We start from the raw sequence: 20,767 nt of genomic DNA, 5'->3' as shown, positions 1-20,767 counted from the left end.
CGTTTGTGCGGAGAAATATAGTCACGTCACGGAGAGAAGTATTGTGTTTTTACCCAACCCCTCCCTAATTAAAGGTTTTAAAATGGTATGAAAAGTTACTTTTGGCCCTGGTGTTCCCAAAAATCCTATTAAATTTGAAAATTTGGCTCCATTTTAGGCAAGCTTCGAGGTCATTGAGAGTCTGACAGAAAATACAAAAATTTGAATCGAACGGTCTTTTCGTCTTCTCCCTCTCTCCTTTCATCATATATACATCTTTCTACACTGAGTAAGCCATTGACTGTTACTAAGCACCAACAAAGAGAGAGAGAGAGAGAGAGAGAGAGAGAGAGAGAGAATGGCTGTTCCTCAAGATCAGAAACAGTGCTCCAAGGTCCAATCTTTCTTCCTTTCTCTTCTCTCTCAGATTTTTGGATGTTTATTTTTACTTTATCTGAGTTTTTGACTGTTTTTTGTTTCTGCTGATATGAGTGAGTTTAGCAGAGTAATAGGGGGAGGCCACCGAAGGAGAAGGAAAAGTTGCTTAGCAAGAAATCTTCATGTCTGAAACCGACGACTAAAAGCATTGTATGAAACAACACCATATATAATGTTCTATGTTTTCTTATTGTATTACCAATTCCTGTGCACATATTTTTCTTCTTTTTTCGTATTTTCTTGTTTAGAACTGTACATGGTTTCATGATTATATTAAGTTCGAAATTTATCGAATTTTATGAAATTTTTGAAACGGGTTTTTGCTAGGAAAGTTTTGGGACAAACTGTATCTTCAAACCACCTAATCACTACAAAAACTGATAATCCAATTAAGCCTTACGAAAATCCTCAAAACTGTTTGGGTCTCAAACAATATTTTTTGTATTGGGCCGGACTAAAATGTACTAGCTCAATAGGCTTTTGTCTTTTGAAAAATAAAAATACAAAGTAGTAGCATGGAAAATTGAATTTTAAGGCTTCGAGTGTATCCATGTTAACATGGAGCTCAAAGGAAAAAAATAATTTAAAAAGGGAAATGGGTTAACTGCCTGTACGTGGTGGCTCTTTTACTTTGCAAACTTATCCTAGTTTTTTTATTTTTTTAGTTCAAATTTCAAAATAAATTGTTTTCTTTTAAAATTAAGTTAGCAATAATCTTTTGAGCAATAAGTATTTTCTTGAATAAAATTATCAAAATTTAAGTAACCACGTGTTTGTTGAGTGTCTCAGAAATCACACAATCAAAAGAAAAATACCATTTAACCACAAGTTGGTGGTCTAATGGTAAATAGCAGATTACAAAGCTTCATTCAACCACTACAAATATGTGTGGAGGTCTTAAGTTCAAAACCCGTTATTGTTGTGGAAGTCAGAATTATGGTCAGAGAAAGGCTAAAATGTCTCTGTGAGTTTTTCCAACATTCGAAAGAAATAGATAATAGTGATTTTCTACACGTTGTCCTCCTTTTTTAAAAGGAAAAAAAAATGAAATTACCATTTTACTTGCTCTACAAGTTAGGTAGACAGTAGGAGTTAGTGAGGGAGCTGCACAACTGTAGTGGCATTACTGGGCAACTGCCACGTGTTTGTTGAGCGTCGTTTATAGGTCTTCACAAGGCAAAATTTAGAATAATGCTAGAGAAACTAAATTTTTTAAATCAAATTTGCAAACTAAATGATGTGGTTGTAGATGATTGGATTATTAATTAAGTATCAATTAACGTGCTTGTTTCTTATCAGTAACACATCATTTGATTTGCAATTTAGTTTAAAAAAAATCCTCCCTAGCATCACTCCAAAATTTAATCCTCTGGTAAATTGTAGAACAAATCATTACTGCAAGTTTTCTGTTGTCTTCTCCAGAAAAAAGAACTTTACTCCTCTCCTTTCTATCTCGGTTGTAAAAAATTGTGAGCATTTTAATTTCTTTAATTGTTTTATTAATGTTTCCTCTTCCCTTTCAGTTGATGCAAATACTGAGTTAACTGAAAAACCTTGCAAATTCTTGAATGCAGGTGGTCAGTGCCAATCCTAAAAGGTCAGTGGTATATTTTAATCTCTTTTTAGTTTTAATAAATGTTCTTTACGCGACGATATCCTAAACCCTAAACTACTTAAATTTACACGATGGTTTAAACTTGAGTGCATATAGCGGATTAACTGTCTTATTTAACTGACCTGACTCGTGTCTGCTATTATAATTAATCTTAGTCTTCTTACTAACAGTAATAAAAGAAAGAGAGCTACAGTAGATAGCTTGTATGATACTTGCCAAGCACAGTCTTCTGTTCTGGAAAGAGCCAAGGAGGTGGAAGCAACCCTAGATCCTAGGCTTCCTGTCCTGCTCAAAGTTATGCTGCCTTCACATGTTACCGGAGGATTCTGGCTTGTAAACCCTAATCTCACTCTCTTCACAGTTTGTGTTATTTACATACATGGACTAGTATGAAGATGTAATTTATGGGAACTTAAATTTGGTTTGGCAGGGTCTTCCTAAGAAGTTCTGCTGTGAGCATTTGCCAAAACAAGATACAATGATTGTTTTGGAGGACGAAAGTGGGGAGGAGTTCTACACGAAATATCTTTTGGAGAAGGTGGGACTGAGTGGTGGATGGAGACGGTTTTCGATTGCTCACGACCTGCTGGAGGGAGATGTTGTCGTCTTCCATGTACTCACTCCTACCAAGCTTAAGGTTATTGGTAACTTCTTGAAATGTGTATGTGTGCATCCATTGTGAATATTCTACAAATTGTTAGGTTGCAAGTGCCTTATGATACATCATGTTAAAATTGTTGAATTGGAGAAGACAATCAATGCCTTTAGAAAATGTTGTCATAATTTTGGACCAAAGCATGCAAATCAAAATTGCTATCAATGAGTTTATACAGAAGCTAGATGCTAGGGTGGCTATTATGTTTGTGACGATAACTAGAATGTTTATCTTGCAATTTGTTAGAACAATTTCGTTAATTGTACATCCGGATTTGTCATAATGTTTATCAGGGAGAATTTAAGAGAAAGGATAACACTGATTCACTAAAGTTAAGAATTCTAGTGGATCCCTTAAATCCAGGCTGTTGAGCATAGACTATAGGAATTTCACCGCTTTAAGATGCTACTTATGTATCCATACGAACAACTCAAATTTTTTTTCCCTACTTGTTTAGGTGTACATTGTCAGATCAAATGGTTCAGATGATTTGGACGGTGCTCTTGGCCTGCTGAGATTAGATGCTTGCACTAAACAGATGGATACTGGTAAGTCCCTTCAATATTGACCAAGTTGTTTTGCTAAATGTCTTGACAATTACGATTCTTACTTTCTTGATTCCCCTGTATCATTTCTTTAAATTAAATCATGCAGGAGACATTGTTGCATGTGAAAGGGAAGATAGTGAGAATTTGGAATCTATTCCTGAGGACAACGCAATAGCCTTTGATACAAAATCTGGTCCGTCATCAGACCATTCTGGAAATGATAGTGAAAATCTCGATTTTGAAGTTCTGGATGGACTTAGACTTTCAGAAACTGTTGTCACTTTTGAAGAAGTGAACTGCATGGAGAACTTCAACGTTCTCGTCAATGGTTTAAACATAAACTCAGTGTTTTCAAAGCACATTCTGAGAAAGTACTATGAGCTTTGCTGCAGTCAGAACGCTTTCCTTCATGAACAACTTATCGAGGGTCTGAACTGCAAACTGGTTGCTGGAGTAATTTCTGAGACAGTCAACATTGCAGATGCCATCAGGGCCTGCAAAAGAACTACCTCAAAAGGTAACTTTTCCACTTGGGATACGACTTTGAAAGCCTTTGACGATTTAGGCATGAATGTTGGGTTCCTGCGTGCCCGGCTGGACCATCTCGCAAGTCTTGCTTTAAAATCAAAAAGATTTAAAGAGGCTAAACTTGAAAAGGACCGAGCAGAAGAAGAGAAGAGAAACTTGGAGGCAAAGCTTGTGGAAGTTCAGAGCGGAATTAATTGGCTCGACTCTGAGATGAAGACTCTAAATACGAGTTCAGAGAAGCTTGAGCTTATGTTTCAAGAGGTGGCTAAAGCCCCTTGGTGATGAGAAAACTTCAATGCCTCTCGTTCTTTTAAGTTCTTTTTTGGTATAAGTAAAAGGTAATTCAGGACCAGAACCGTGCCAAAGCTACATGGTGAAGAAACGTTGTGTCATGACTCTTGCCTTCTCTGTGGAGTCACATGCGCATCGATCAATTGGTAATCTTTTGCATGGAAATCGGCAAGGTAGTTACGAACTTGCAGTGATTTTGGGTAACTTGACGGTAGAATTATGTTCACCGGAGGTATCAGTAGGTACCGAGTAGGGAGGAATTATTGTTCATTCTGGTTCTCTCTTTTGTAATTTCCATATGAATATATAGTCTATTTGCCAAAGCTCCTCCTCTCTTACACAACACACAAGCGGTTGATGTGAGATCAGATACTGGAGTCAGTTGTGTATTTCCATGCCCCAAAAAATTGCAACTAAAAGCATATCCGAGGAAATATTTTTAAAGCAAATGTGTCTTTTAATGGTTGCCTCGAATATTTGTCTTAACCCGCGTTAATATGTCCTATCAGAGAAATTAAATTTGTAGACAAAATTTGTAAACTAAATATGTGTCATTAATATAAATTAGCACATTTATCAACGCTTAAGTAATAATCAAATCAATTTCTATGTCATTTAGTTTACAAAATTTTGTTTATAAATTTAACACGTAGAGCAACAAAAATAATAAAAATACCCCCATGCAGGATCAAACTACAGACCTTCAGTTTACAAGATTGACGCTCTACCACTAAGCTATAGGGGCGTTTGTGTTGTGAACTTGGATTTGTTATAAATTTAATCTACTACTTTTATTTGGTACCCACTCATAGTGTGCAGGCGACCTACTAACCTGAGTAGTTTAGAGTGTGCTTAAGGTGATTTCACAATACCATATGGTGGTGAACAAATTTCAAACACCATGCCTTGCTTGGACCTAGGCTCCATCACCAATTAATCACTTTTATCAACAAAAACTAAAATAACTGTCTGTGTGGGATAAACTTATTTATTTATATAGTTTTTATACAAGTAATACCGAGCTCTATATAAGTAACTTGAGACCAGATACTTCGATTGTGTTGATGAAGCGTTGGTTTTGTGTGAGTTTCTTAGCAAAATCTATAGTATTTTTAAAATAAGAAGTTATTAGTACTTCAAAAATCTTATTTTGTACTCCAAATTTTCTATAATTAGAAAGAAAAATACAATTGTGAGAAGTGTAGGATGAGATTTTTGGAGTGCTAATAATAGTTCCCTTTAAAATAACCTTTTAGAGTTTGTGTTTGATGAGATTTGTAGGCCACCTTCAAAAGAGTCAGAATAAAGTGCATTGGCTCGTTGAAGTCGTCTTTAGTGTTTTTTTTTTAGTTTTGTGTTTTAGGCTTCATTTGGCAGCTCAAACTGTACTGACTATTTCAGTTGGATGTGATAAATAGCCATCAGATAGTGCCAACTAAATTAGTCTGACATTTGGTGCAGTATGGCCACCTTCAAAAGAGTCAAAATAAAGTGCATTGGCTCGTTGAAGTCGTCTTTAGTGTTTTTTTTCTTAGTTTTGTGTTTTAGGCTTCGTTTGGCAGCTCGAACTGTACTGACTATTTCAGTTGGATGTGATAAATAGCCATCAGATAGTGCCAACTAAATTAGTCTGACGTTTGGTGCAGTATCAGACTCATAACCATATTATTTATACTCTATTTAGTACTATACCGGATAAGAGGAATTCAAAATATTATTACTTTTAAGATAAAAACTGGTAATTAATGGAAAAAAAAAAAAAAAAGGAAATTTTTTTTAGAGCCAATAAAATTCACAACCAAATGGATACAAAACAAGAACAAAATCTTGTTTGTCATTTTAAACTTTGATATTGCCTTCCCCAAATCTCTTTGCTACACCAGAGGAGACGAGGAGAATAGAGTCGGCCAGAGGAGACGGGGACAACATAGTTGGCGAGAGAAGGAGGCGGAGAGAACGGCAACGACAAGGGAAAGCGAGAGAGAATCAAGTTCACGCGAGAGAGAAGGAGAGGGACCCAACTAATTATACGCCTCCTTTTAACAAGTTTATTAAGAGGGTGTATGTCGTATAAAATAAGTGAAACAGATTAAATTAGCCTAGTTCAATTTAATACAAGAGGGCTCCAAACACCCGACTCTGTATTAATAATCTTATCGGATGTTATATACGGTGTACCAAACGAGGCCAGTATCTGAGGCAGAATAAGATGTATTGACTTTTTATAATAGATATGTATTGACTTTTTTTATTTATTTTTTATTTTTTTATTTATTTATTTTTGAGCTTTGACAAGAGAAAAATCATGTTGTCTAGACATTTTTGTGTACCCCGCCCTCAACTTGTATTGGCCTATGGTTAGATTATGAATAAATTTCCACAAGATAAAATAGTGACCATGTTCATCATCATTGGTAAGGTAAGGAGTATTGGGAAATTGGTTCAAAATACCCTAAAAAGTCCCTTCTGAAAATATACTCATCTCATCTGGGTTTTTATTTTTTATTTTTTTATAAACAAATGATATTATCTATATTAAATATACATGAGTGAGTTAAGCCTTATAATAGGCTAATAATAATGTGGTTCAAATTCTTCTTTAACGAGAATCGAATGTAAGATCTTTCACTTACCTGTGAAAAGAAATATTACTAGAAGTACTAAATAACATCTCATCTCATCTAGTCTTGTTTGACGGAATTTCTCTCTACTTAAATAAATGTGTAAATTACACAAAACCACCTCAACTATGTGTCGAACTAGAATCTCATATCTCATACTTTAAACATTGTAGTGTCAGATCTCTATTAAATTTTCTGTCAATTTCGCTGTTAAATGATGATGAGGTAGGATTGGGGCCTACTCATTTGCCGATGGGAATAAAAATTAAGGATCAGGATCCTCGCTGATCCCTTTTGTGGGGATCCCAGGATCAAGTAATCATGTATGTTCATCGTAAATCGTGCAGTTAGTTTTCGTTAAGTACGATTTATATTCAATTTTAAATTTTAAATGATTTTTGACCACACGATATACGAAGAATAGATATAATTACTTGATCCCCAGATCCCTACAAAATGATCCGGTGAGGATCCTGATCCAAAAATTAGCAATCAAAATTAATTAAAAGAATCTCTCACCATTTCTCCCTGTTGCCGGATTCTGCAAGGAAGAAGGCCGGAAAATTCTGGCTCCGTTCAACACTCAAATCTCCACCAAAACATACAAAAATTTATATCAAAACGTATATCAGAGAACAAGGAATATAAGTGTACCCTTCTTAGGCTAAGTCGTGGCCAAAGAATGGCCTAAGAACGGCCTGGAAGGTTGTGGGTTTCGCCGAAAAAACTGGGGAGAGTGTACCCCACGTTTCGAGTCAGAGAGCTCTGCTCTCGATTGGGCGTCATAACGTCGTTAAGACGGAAAGCGTCGGGTTTTTCTTGAAATCCACGCAGGCAAGCTGCAACTCAGACGCGAATCTCGGGTTGTAATTCGGGTCGGACTACGCCGACTTGCTGTAGTTATAGATCGAAGAGCTGAACTCGCTGCAGTGGGATAACCCGATGGTTTGAGGCCAACTGAGGTCGACCATTTCCTGGACTGAGGAACTCCTGGACCCGAAGACATTGATGAGTTAGGAGATGGACATGACGGGGCGGGGGAGGGTGCCTTCAACGACTGAGGCTTTGGAGGAGCGGCCGTCGTGGCGACCAAGGGGGACGTTGTTGAATGGGCCGCCCACCATGGTTACGAGATCGCGAGTGGCGACGGCGAGGATGTCGGCGCAGCAAACGGTATTCGGAGTAGTTATTTGTTATAAGTATGTTTTTTTTATTTGATTTTTTCTGTGTTCGACCTTCCTAAACTTCACCGAAATCAGAGAAATGGCTGCGACTGGTCCTTCTTTGAATCGGCAATCATTCTCCACTTGTTTCTCCAATCCAGTTCTTCCATGGTAGCAACTTCAAATCCCCTTTAGGTCAAAACCCCACAATCCCTTTAGCACCATGAAATTTCCATTTATCAACCAAATCCCATTTTCCTAACCAAATCCCAAACACCTAATTTCTCACTCTCACTCCTATTGAAACACTTGTCAGCAAAATCCCAGATGAAAATCTCATTTGCTTCCCAAATCCCACTTCCCGAATGCCAAAATCTATAAAAAGTTAGGATGAACCCAACACGCAGAGCATTAAGATCTGCACTCCAATTTATTTCTGGCCGCATTTAACATCCCCCATCAACCTTCTTTCGATCTCTTCATTCTTTCCATGAATTCCTGGGTCCACTCATTATTCAGCATTCTCCTTCTCATTGTGTTCGCCGCCACGCTGAGCTGCCCAAATGTGTGAGATTTGTAGGGAGGAAAAATGTTGCATGAGGAAGAAGAGGTTGAAGTTCTATAGAGCGGCGGAAGAAGCTTCCCAAACCCAGATGGGATTGTTGGTTGCAGACAAGCACAGAGGAGATGGGATGGAGTCGAACAAGAGTGGGCTCGACGTCGTGGTCACGGCAGCAGCCATGGTTTGTGTTTTCCGACGAGAACTAGCTGGATAGCTGGGTACCGAGTGTGAAGGGGTGGTTTATAATTTATATTTTAGTCCATGTGTACATATTTGACTGTCACATCATTTTAAAGGTCAAACTAACCGATTGACTAACGGATGTAAGAAATTGAAATGAAATAATAGTAAATATATGAAATTGAAATGTTTTAAAGATGTTATATGAGTCTATCTGTGACAACCCGTCCCAGAAATATTACAACGTACGTGTGAAAAGACAAAATTGCCCCTAGTTCGAATTCTTTACGTTTATTGGTTGTTTTTGAGTTTGGTTGGCATGTTGTAGGCCACACACACCTTCCCACACACCACAACCTTTCCTCCTGTTTCCTGCACACTGTCCCGAGTCCCCATTCCCTTCTCATTTCCTTTGAAACGTACGGACACACCCACACACCCATCAAACCTTCACAGATCGTGGAATCCAAGCACATATTCGAGCTCGTGAGGCTTGTAGGAGTCCAACCATACCTTTTTTAGGTAAGAACACCTTCGTTTTCACGTCGAATCCACGATGCTCGATTTCGAGTACTGTTCATGCACACGTGATTTCTCACGTTTTAGGAAATTTCAAGCTTGTAGGAAGCTTGGTGAGGTCCCAAGGAGGCTCGGGGTGGTTCGTTTGAAGGTTTTGGACGTTGGGATCACGAGTTTCGAGGTTGGCCGGAATTGGGGTGATTTTCCAGGTGAGATTTCATGGTTTTTAGCACTTGAAAGTGGTATGATTGTGTTCCTCTCGTTGTAAGCTTCATTTTGGTACCAATTTTGTGAAATTTGGTTGAAAAACGAAGAAGATATCGAAGTTTGAAATTTTCCCGATTTTTCGGCGCCGGCGACGGCGCCGGAGGCTCGCTGGAGAAGACGACGGAATATTCCGTCAAGTCTGACGGAATATTCCTGACGCCGTTGACGGAAACCGTTAGGGATAACGAAATATTCCCTTACGACGTCAGTTGATGCCGTCAGCGTGCCAGGCACGTGCCTGCGCGTGGCCGGTGTGTGTGGCCGTGCCTTGGCTGGCGCGTGGGGGCGCGTGCGGCGGTGAAAAATTATTTTAAAAATATGGGGATGTTCCTGAGGTTGAGTATATCACGTTGGTGTATTCATACACCCCATTTGAGCATTGTATGAGAAGTTATTTCAAAAGGTTGGTTATGTGCTTTAAAATTAACGTTTTTGTAGTTGTTTCGCATATAGGTGATACCTATCCCGAGGACGAGCGTGGTCACTCGATGCGGGGGGCTACGACCCTTCCACATACCAGTGAGTGGGCTTTTGGTTTTCCGTATATACCTATATACTTATATTTTCCCAGAAATTGATTTGAATTGTCATTTGCCATATGCCATGCATTAGGTTATCGTTATTTATGCATCATTAGTTGTATTATTCGTGGTATATATATGCATATGCATATTGGGTGCTGCGGACGCACAGGTAAGTGCCAGGTAAGTGTTATTCATGTTTACTTTCAGTGGCGATTTGAGATGCTTAGAGAGCTCATAACCTGCACCCCCGGTGTTAGTGCTCCCGCTCAGAGTAGGGCACAGTCCTTCACGTGATGTTCACCTCCCGCACCACACGCTCAGCTTGGATCCAAGTTAGGTGCACAGTCCTGTCGTACATACCACATTAGGTGGTTCCGACTCGTAGGTGACCCGCGATTATTCGCACAGCCTTCACGTGATCGTAGCACTAGAGCATTTATATGTATTACACCCAGGCTTGTCGTACAGACCACTTTAGGTGGTTCCGACTTGTGGGCAGGTTTAGTTATTGAGATTGAGATTTGAGCTCTAGATTCAGCCGTACAGGTCACGTTAGGTGACTCCGGCTGTCAGACTATATGATATTGATATGATTTTCACCTGAGCACTTGCATTTCATTGTGAGTTTTGGCATGGCATATCCTGGAGCATTATTGGTATATATATATATATATATATATATATATGTACATATGTTTATTTTCTGGGAAGTATACAGGTTTTACGGCGAGGGGTTAGAACTTGTTTGTTAAATGGTTTTCGAAAAGTTTTGTTTTTGCCCACTCACGCTTTTGTTTTGCGCCCCTCTAGGTTCTAGTTGTCTAGCAGGTTTGGTGGTTTCCCAAAGGGCTTTCCCGGCATTTCTGACAGACGATCACCAGCGTAGGGCCACCTTCGGGTGTACTGTTGTTGCGTCATTTTCGTTTGGACTGCTTTAGGCGTTATGCTCTGAACTTGTGTCACACTTACGTTTGCACCTATTATCATTTCATGTAAACCAGTTTTTATTTATTCGTATTACTATTTCCATTATTGTTTTATTAGCTTCCGCACTGTGCACATGGTTACGTCACCTGCGCGTGACGGCCAGCACGCCCTGATCTCGGTCGGGGTGTGTCAGTTTGGTATCAGAGCGTAGGTTTGGCAGTCCTGTGCTTTTGTGAGTATTCTAATGGTTTTGGTGTCTTCTGTCAGAATTATGCCGCCTCGTCGGGAACCACGTCGCTCTGATGAGCCTAGTTTCCCCGATATTGCCCAGCTGGGGGAAGCTATTGCTACCGCTATACAGTCGGCGATCCGCCCTCCCTAGAGGACTCCTCTAGAAACTATGTACAATTTGAAATTGGATAAGTTCGAAGGTAGCGAGGGTCACGAGGGTGCAGAGCGGTGGTTAGAGCACATTGAGAAGACTTTTCGTGTGTTGCACAATCAGGGGAACCTTCCTGTCGAGAGGTGGGTTGAGACGACATCGTGGTTTTTGGGTAAGGAGTCTACAGCCTGGTGGGAGCAGGAATCTCGCCGTTTGACTCCAGCTGAGAGGACTGATTGGGATGTTTTTCAAGAGTTGTTCAAGAGAAGGTTTGTGCCTCCTGAGTATATTGATCGAAAGAAGCAGGAATTCACTGAGTTAAGACAAGGGAAGTTGACGGCAAATGAGTACTATCGGAGATTCACTGATCTGTCTCGCTACCATCCAGATGTTGCGGGCAATCCAGCGGAGATGCTTCGTCGTTTCCGCCTAGGCACTAAGAAGAAGTGGCGTTTGATGGCGACCACTACCCACTGTGATACCTACTAGGATTTCTACGAGATATTGTTGAGGATCGAGGATTCAGAAAACATGCCGAGTGAGAGTGAGGAGGAAGAGAATGATGGTAATCAGAAGAAAGATGATAAGGGTAAAGGTCAAGCGTCGCTCGGGCCTCGTAGGACACAGAACTTCAAGAAGGGTGGCACTAGTTCGAGTTCTTCTAGCGGTGGTTTCAGTGCCACTGGTCAGGGACGAGGAGGTAGGTTTGTTGGTGGTGCTCAAGGCCAGAGACAGGGTGAGGGTGGTAGAGGCAGAGCTCCAGTTTGCCGCAGATGTAATAATCGGCATTTTGGTGAGTGCAGGCGTGGCAGCAGTGGTTGCTTTACATGTAGGCAGATGGGACATCGGGCTGCGAATTGTCCCCAGAGTCAGCAGCAGAAGCCGCAGCAGACTTTCTTGCCGCCACCTGCACCGATTCAGCAGATTCAGGGTCCGGGTAGTTATGGACAGGCAGGTCGAGGTGGTGCCTACCACTACCAGGGTGATGTTGTTCCTTACGCCCCGGGACAGTATCAGTATCCCCAGGACCCGTATTCTCAGGGTGGTTATCCTCCGTATCCTGGCAGCTATATGCCGTATCCTCCAGCTTCAGCAGGCGGTTCTCAGTGGTTTCAGGGAAAACAGTTTCAGCCGGGAGAGATTGCTGCGAGTAGTGCGGGGTCTTCGAGGCAGTCTGGTCAGCCCAGTCAGGGGCGTGGAACTCAGAGTCGTGGTAGTCAGACGAGCAGAGGTCGCAGTGGACGACAGCAGACCTAGGGGCGTATTCATAATATTTCTCTGCAGGATGCTCAGAACAATCCGAATTTGATTATGGGTACGTTAAATATCCTTGGTTATTTTGCTAGAGTATTAATTGATTGTGGAGCTACACATTCTGTGATTTCTCATACATTTGCTCAAGTGACGCAACCTTGCCCCACACCTCTAGGGTATGATTTAGAGTTTGCTATGCCTAGAAGAGAGAGATATATAGTAGATCGTGTGTACCCAGGATGTCCAGTGATAGTAGAGGATGTGGTTATACCAGCTGATCTTATCCCGTTAGACATTGTTGACTTTGATGTGATTCTGGGCACGAATTGGTTGCATTTCAATCGTGCCAATATTGATTGTTACGGGATAATAGTTACGTTTCATCGTCCTGGACTACATGTGGTTACTTTTGTGGGTGAGCAAAGTGGGGTGAGACATGGCGTTATTTCGGCTTTGCGAGCGAAAAGGTTGTTGTCTAAGGGTTGCCAGGGGTAATTAGCTCATGTGGTGTTGGTTGAGGCCGTTCCTAGTAGAGTTGAGGATGTGAGAGTAGTCAGACACTTTCCCGATGTTTTCCCCGAGGATTTACCTGGTTTACCACCAGATCGAGATATGGAGTTTACTATCGAGTTGCTTCCAGGTACTAATCTTATTTCCTTGATTCCTTATCGTATGGCTCCCGCTGAGTTAAGGGAATTGAAAGTTCAGTTGTAGGAATTAGTGGATAAGGGTTTCATTCAGCCTAGTACTTCACCGTGGGGAGCTCCAGTATTGTTTGTGAGAAAGAAAGACGGAACTTTGAGGCTATGTATTGATTATAGGCAATTGAATCGGGTGACGATTAAAAACCGTTATCCGTTGCCACGTATCGATGATTTGTTTGATCAGCTTCGAGGTGCTTGTGTATTCTCTAAGATTGACTTGAGGTCTGGATATTATCAGCTGAAGATTAGTAGGGATGACGTTCCTAAGACGGCGTTCAGGACTCGTTACGGTCATTACGAGTTTCTGGTTATGCCATTCGGGTTGACGAACGCACCAGCTGCTTTTATGGATTTAATGAACCGGGTGTTCCAGCCATATTTGGATAGGTTTGTTATTGTTTTCATCGACGACATTTTGGTGTATTCGAGGTCGAAAGCGGAGCATGTTCGACATCTTACTTTGGTGTTGAAGAGGTTGAGGGAACATCAATTGTACGCTAAGTTTAGCAAGTGCCAGTTTTGGTTAGAACAAGTTGCTTTTTTAGGGGACATCATTTCTGCTCAGGGTATTTTGGTGGACCCTCAGAAGGTCGCAGCTGTGGAGAGTTGGGAGCAACCGCGAACCGTCACTGAGGTGAGGAGTTTCCTTGGTTTTGCGGGATATTATCGGCGGTTTGTTAAGGATTTTTCTGTGATTGCTTTACCACTGACAAGATTAACGAGGACAGACGTTAAATTTGAGTGGGATGATAAATGTGAGCAGAGTTTCCAGCAGTTGAAGTATTGTCTCACTCATGCACCTGTTTTGGCACTCCTGGACGATAGTGGTGATTTCGAGGTTTATAGCAATGCTTCCTTGAATGGTTTGGGATGTGTGTTGATGCAGCATGGTAGGGTAATTGCTTATGCTTCACGACAGTTGAAACCTCATGAGTTGAATTACCCTACACATGATTTGGAGTTAGCAACTATCATCTTTGCATTGAAGTTGTGGAGACACTACCTTTATGGAGAGAAATGTAGGATCTTTACAGATCACAAGAGTCTTCAGTATCTTTTTACTTAGAAGGAACTTAATCTTCGACAGTGGAGGTGGTTGGAGTTGCTCAGTGATTATGACTGCACGATTGATTATCACCCTGGTCGTGCAAATGTAGTTTCTGATGCACTTAGCAGGAAGTCTCAGGGCCGCATTAATGCATTGTATGCCAGTCGTGTTCCTCTTCTGGCAGACTTACGTTCTACGGGAGTGAGGTTGGAAGCTGAAGATCGAGATGTGGCTTTACTTGCTAATTTTCAAGTTAGGCCAATTTTAGTTGATCGGGTGCTTGAAGCTCAGGTAGCGGATAGAGAAACCCAGGAATTAATCCAAGCTCGAGATCGAGGGAGGAGGAGAGACTTCAGAGTTCGTGAATCGGATGGCATGTTAATGCAAGAGGGTAGAATGTTCGTGCCTAATAATTTGGAATTAAAGAAAGCAATTCTCGATGAAGCACATATCTCGGCTTACGCCATGCATCCAAGAGCTACTAAAATGTATCATACCATTCGACCATTTTATTATTGGCCGGGTATGAAGAGGGAGATAGCTGAGTATGTGAGCAGGTGTACTATTTGTCAGCAAGTTAAGGCGGAAAGGAAGAAGCCGTTTGGGTTGTTGCAGCCGCTTCCCGTTCCAGAGTGGAAATGGGAAAATATCACTATGGATTTTGTGTACAAGCTTCCGCGTACACATAATGGCTTTGACGGCATTTGGGTGATCGTTGATCGGCTTACTAAGTTGGCACATTTTATTCCAGTGAGGGTGAAGTATTCTTTGGCCCGATTAGCGGAGCTGTTTATCTCGAAGATTGTGAAATACCATGGTGTCCCTGTGAGTATTGTCTCGGATCGTGATCCACGATTTACATCCAAGTTTTGGGTGGCTTTTCAGGAAGCTTTGGGTACGAGACTACTTTATAGTACGGCGTATCATCCTCAAACAGACGGACAATCAGAGAGAACTATTCAGACTTTGGAGGATATGTTGCGAGCTTCGGTGCTACAGTTTAGTGATACTTGGCACCAGCGGTTGGATTTAATGGAATTTGCCTACAACCACAGCTTTCATTCGAGTATTGGCATGGCACCATTTGAGGCATTGTATGGTAGATCTTGTCGCACACCGTTGTGTTGGTCAGAGGTCGGAGAAAGAGTCTTAGTGGGCCCAGAGATTGTTGAGGAGACTACTCAGAATGTTCAGGTGATTAAGTCTAACCTGAAGGCAGCCTAGGACAGGCAGAAGAGTTTAGCAGATCGGCATGCTACGGACAGAGTGTATGAGGTCGGAGATTGGGTATTTCTGAAACTTTCACCATGGAGAGGTGTCGTGCGGTTTGGAAAGAAAAGTAAGTTGAGTCCCAGGTATATTGGACCATACATGGTCACAGAGCGAGTTGGTGAGGTAGCTTACAGGTTGGAGTTGCCTCCGGAGTTGGCTAGAGTACATAACGTTTTTCACGTGTCTATGCTTCGACATTATGTTGTTGATCCGTCTCATGTGATACCTCCTCAACCCTTGGAAATTAATCCAGATTTGACTTATGACGAGGAACCGGTGACGATCATAGATTGGAAAGAAAAAGTTCTGAGGAACAAGACAGTAAACTTAGTGAAAGTTTTGTGGAGGAACCATTCAGTCGAGGAAGCTACGTGGGAAACAGAAGATCGGATAAGGGATTTGTATCCTCGGTTGTTCTTTGATCACTAGGGGTTGTTGTTTGGTTGTTTTGAATTTCAAGACGAAATTCTATTAAGGTGGGTAGGTTGTGACAACCCGTCCCAGAAATATTACAACGTACGTGTGAAAAGATAAAATTGCCCCTAGTTCGAATTCTTTACGTTTATTGGTTGTTTTTTAGTTTGGTTGGCATGTTGTAGGCCACACACACCTTCCCACACACCACAACCTTTCCTCCTGTTTCCTGCACACTGTCCCGAGTCCCCATTCCCTTCTCATTTCCTTTGAAACGTACAGACACACCCACACACCCATCAAACCTTCACAGATCGTGGAATCCAAGCACATATTCGAGCTCGTGAGGCTTGTAGGAGTCCAACCATACCTTTTTCAGGTAAGAACATCTTCGTTTTCACGTCGAATCCACGATGCTCGATTTCGAGTACTGTTCATGCACACGTGATTTCTCACGTTTTAGGAAATTTCAAGCTTGTAGGAAGCTTGGTGATGTCCCAAGGAGGCTCGGGGTGGTTCGTTTGAAGGTTTTGGATGTTGGGATCACGAGTTTCGAGGTTGGCCAGAATTTGGGTGATTTTCCAGGTGAGATTTCGTGGTTTTTAGCACTTGAAAGTGGTATGATTATGTTCCTCTCGTTGTAAGCTTCATTTTGGTACCAATTTTGTGAAATTTGGTTGAAAAACGAAGAAGATATCGAAGTTTGAAATTTTCCCGATTTTCCGGCGCCGGCGACGGCGCCGGAGGCTCGCCGGAGAAGACGACGGAATATTCCGTCAAGTCTGACGGAATATTCCTGACGCCGTTGACGGAAACCGTTAGGGATAATGGAATATTCCCTTACGGCGTCAATTGATGCCGTCAGCGTGCCAGGCACGTGCCTGCGCGTGGTCGGCGCGTGTCGCCGTGCCTTGGCCAACGCGTGGGGGCGCGTGCGGCGGTGAAAAATTATTTTAAAAATATGGGGATGTTCCTGAGGTTGAGTAGATCACGTTGGTGTATTCATACACCCCATTTGAGCATTGCATGAGAAGTTATTTCAAAAGGTTGGTTATGTGCTTTAAAATTAACGTTTTTGTAGTTGTTTTGCGTATAGGTGATACCTATCCTGAGGACGAGCGTGGTCACTCGAGGCAGGGGGGCTACGACCCTTCCACATACCAGTGAGTGGGCTTTTGGTTTTCCGTATATACCTATATACTTATATTTTCCCAGAAATTGATTTGAATTGTCATTTGCCATATGCCATGCATTAGGTTATCGTTATTTATGCATCATTAGTTGTATTATTCGTGGTATATATATACATATCCATATTGGGTGCTGCGGACGCACAGGTAAGTGCCAGGTAAGTGTTATTCATGTTTACTTTCAGTGGCGATTTGAGATGCTTAGAGAGCTCATAACCTGCACCCCCGGTGTTAGTGCTCCCGCTCAGAGTAGGGCACAGTCCTTCACGTGATGTTCACCTCCCGCACCACACGCTCAGCTTGGATCCAAGTTAGGTGCACAGTCCTGTCGTACAGACCACATTAGGTGGTTCCGACTCGTAGGTGACCCGCGATTATTCGCACAGCCTTCACGTGATCGTAGCACTAGAGCGTTTATATGTATTACACCCAGGCCTGTCGTACAGACCACCTTAGGTGGTTCCGATTCGTGGGCAGGTTTAGTTATTGAGATTGAGATTTGAGCTCTAGATTCAGCCGTACAGGTCACGTTAGGTGACTCCGGCTGTCAGACTATATGATATTGATATGATTTTCACCTGAGCACTTGCATTTCATTGTGAGTTTTGGCATGGCATATCCTGGAGCATTATTGGTATATATATATATATATATGTACATATGTTTATTTTCTGGGAAGTATACAGGTTTTACGACGAGGGGTTAGAACTTATTTGTTAAATGGTTTTCGAAAAGCTTTGTTTTTGCCCACTCACGCTTTTGTTTTGCGCCCCTCCAGGTTCTAGTTGTCTAGCAGGTTTGGTGGTTTCCCAGAGGGCTTTCCCGGCATTTCTGACAGACGATCACCAGCGTAGGGCCACCTTCGGGTGTACTGTTGTTGCGTCATTTTCGTTTGGACTGCTTTAGGCGTTATGCTCTGAACTTGTGTCACACTTACATTTGCACCTATTATCATTTCATGTAAACCAGTTTTTATTTATTCGTATTACTATTTACATTATTGTTTTATTAGCTTCCGCATTGTGCACATGGTTACGTCACCTCCACGTGACGGCCAGCACGCCCTGATCTCGGTCGGGGTGTGTCACTATCACCCTAAAAAAAAATTAAATTAACTTATTCGACAAAAAAATTAAATAAAATTGCTACGTTTAAAAAAATTTATAAATTATGAATGAAAACTGAGAAGAAGACCCAGAGTTCAAACAAACCGATCTGCTTAGTTTAGAGACAGAGAGACGAAGGTATCAAAATGCTTGCTTTCTCACCAATCACTTAGTCATGAATCGTATTAAATCCAGGTTCGGATCATTCCCCACCAACACATCAAATCTCGACGACCCACGTCCTCAGTCTCCATTTCTTTCAGAAAACCTCGCTTCTTTCTTGGACAATTGTTCAGACGCTTTTTCACCGAGAAAACTCCACGCTCGCATTTTCGCTCACGGCCTCGGAAACAATATATTTCCAGATGGGTTTTCGACAGAATTGTGAACGGGAATGTGTCTCTCTGGAATGCAATCCTTGTTGGGTATTTCAGAGCTGGTCAATTCGACGAAGTTCTTCGGCGGTACGTAGATTTAAGGCGGACAAAGCAAATTGGATCCGGGATTGGCTAATAATTCATCTTTAGAGTTGCTTTGTCCGGAAAATGGGGTTATAGCAGTACATAACAGTTGGCGAGCTGGGCCAACCCAAGCTAGTCATAGGCGAGCACTTTCTAAGCTCAATCTTATTATTGGCCAACTCATTTAAATTATTACATTATTGAACATAATACTTTCTTTATCAGAAAATATTAAACGTTAATACTAAGGGCTGGTTTGGTATTCTTGTGCTTTGAAAAAAAACTGCTTCTGCTGTGCTGTGAGAATAAGCAGCTGTGAAATAAAGCAGCAGAGTGTTTGGTAAACCTTTTTGTAAAAGTGTTTTTGAAAAAAAAAAGCAGTATTATAGTGTTTGGTAAACTTTTATGTAAAACCGATGTGAAAAAAAACTGGTTTTTCAAAGCTGAGTTTTGCAGCTTCTTGTTTTCGCCTTTTTTTCATCCAAAACTGTGAAAAAAAACTGAAGCTGAATGTTTACCAAACACAAAAACAGCTCCTAGTTTTTTTCAGAATTACCTCAGTACCAAACCAGGTCTAAATAACCCTCTTTTTGCATGAATTCAAAGAAATCATTGTGAACTAACCCAACCAAAATACGACTCATGTAAGTACTTACTTATTTTCTTTATTCAGCCAAAACATTTTTACAGTTTAGCCATTAACATGAGTTGAAATAAAAAAAGGTAAACAATCTTGGGAAAAAAAAAAGGTTTTTACAGAGATGATTGTAACTTGTTGATTGACATGTTGAGACAATCTTATCACAATGTAGTTTTTAATATTCTTTTATTTGGCTGCAATCAATCACGTACACTTTCTCCAAAACAAATTTTAATGTCTTTGAAACCCTTGAGGAATGGTTTAGTATTTTAATGATCAATCACTTGCTTAATTGCATGATTAAATAAGAGCTCTCGGATAACGCAAGGGTTAGTTGCTTCAATGTGGTACGTATTATCAAAACTCCAGCTTATCCTAAACACTGTTTCCGTCCAAGTTCCAAAAGGTGTAGTTTGGTATTCAAATCAAAGGCAAATATGCATATGGTGAAAAGCAAATAAATACATAGGGAAATTTGTCATTTAATCTGCACCACTATCAAACACACAATTTTACGTGGTCAAACTAAAACGGCTTTGCCACGATGATAAATTACTTTAATCATTAACTGCGAGTTTAAACGTATCGATGAACAGACTATAAGTGAATCTCATTTTCAAATTGTTGACAAGAGCTACGGGGAAATGTGACTTTTGGTCGGCTGTAATAAAATTTTGTTATGTACTCTGTCAGGAGAACACACACTAGTGCAGCACTAACATCGTTGACTCCTAAAACTCCAAATGACAGAGATATCGTTTGTACAACATAAAAGCCACCCAACAAAAAGACTCCCCCAAAAGAGAGCCCTACATGACGGACTTCTAAAATAGTTCCTCGAGAGTTCTGGCCACAGTTATGATGATATCAAATAGTCTTCAGGACCCTCTTGTCTCTTGCACAGCCCGTACACGAAGAATGTGCCATTTGCCTATTCAAACTTCCACTATAAGAAATCAACCAGAATACCTGCATGTCCTGAAAAAAGTTCGTAGCGTAATAACCTCATGTATTCTTCGAGCATGACACATTTGGTAATATCGGCACACTTGGTAAGATCTGTAGGCTCACCATGAGAACGCAGATCTCAACAATGTCTTCGACTGGTGGATTGTTCGTTACTCCATATCCTCTAATAAATCAAAGAAAATGTGTTCTCAAACTCGAAGTGCATACTTCCATCAACAGCTGCGAGAGACCCAAAGCAGGGTAAAGACCCCTGACACGTTGAATGACATCAGTTCCATAACTAATGTTTCCGACAACATACAAAACATTCATCTAAGAAGCAAGAGATGAGACATAAATCAGCCATTGCTACATACAAAACCATCAGACCTATGCTCCATTTGGATCCTATCAAAATGCAATACAATAAAAACTAGAAAGTATCGTGGGTTGCTGTATCGAAACAAAAAGAAAATCAGTCTCATACAATAATCTGTATTTGTCGAGTCCTTCAGTTCTCAATATATACGC

At 41.0% G+C, this 20,767-nt stretch overlaps 1 protein-coding gene and 1 non-coding gene across 2 annotated transcripts; one reads left to right on the top strand and one right to left on the bottom strand.

Moving 5' to 3' along the window:
* Positions 1–255: 255 nt before the first annotated feature.
* Positions 256–4,215, top strand: LOC103936520 (B3 domain-containing protein Os01g0234100-like). Its single transcript, XM_018644817.2, has 7 exons — positions 256–373; positions 484–567; positions 1,992–2,014; positions 2,203–2,365; positions 2,463–2,669; positions 3,145–3,235; positions 3,342–4,215. Exons 1-7 carry the CDS (start codon positions 338–340, stop codon positions 4,043–4,045), a joined length of 1,308 nt encoding a protein of 435 aa, XP_018500333.2. The 5' UTR covers positions 256–337; the 3' UTR covers positions 4,046–4,215.
* Positions 4,216–4,727: 512 nt separating this feature from the next.
* Positions 4,728–4,799, bottom strand: TRNAT-UGU. Its single transcript has one exon. It is a non-coding gene; the product is annotated as a tRNA-Thr (tRNA).
* Positions 4,800–20,767: the final 15,968 nt, after the last annotated feature.

The sequence above is a fragment of a genome, unplaced genomic scaffold, assembly GCF_019419815.1.
Source record: "Pyrus x bretschneideri cultivar Hongxiangsu unplaced genomic scaffold, Pyrus_bretschneideri_v1 Contig96, whole genome shotgun sequence".
Classification (NCBI taxonomy): Eukaryota; Viridiplantae; Streptophyta; class Magnoliopsida; order Rosales; family Rosaceae; genus Pyrus; species Pyrus x bretschneideri.
The sequence above is the reverse complement of the archived record's forward strand: the minus strand, read 5'-3'. Positions and strand labels throughout refer to the sequence as shown.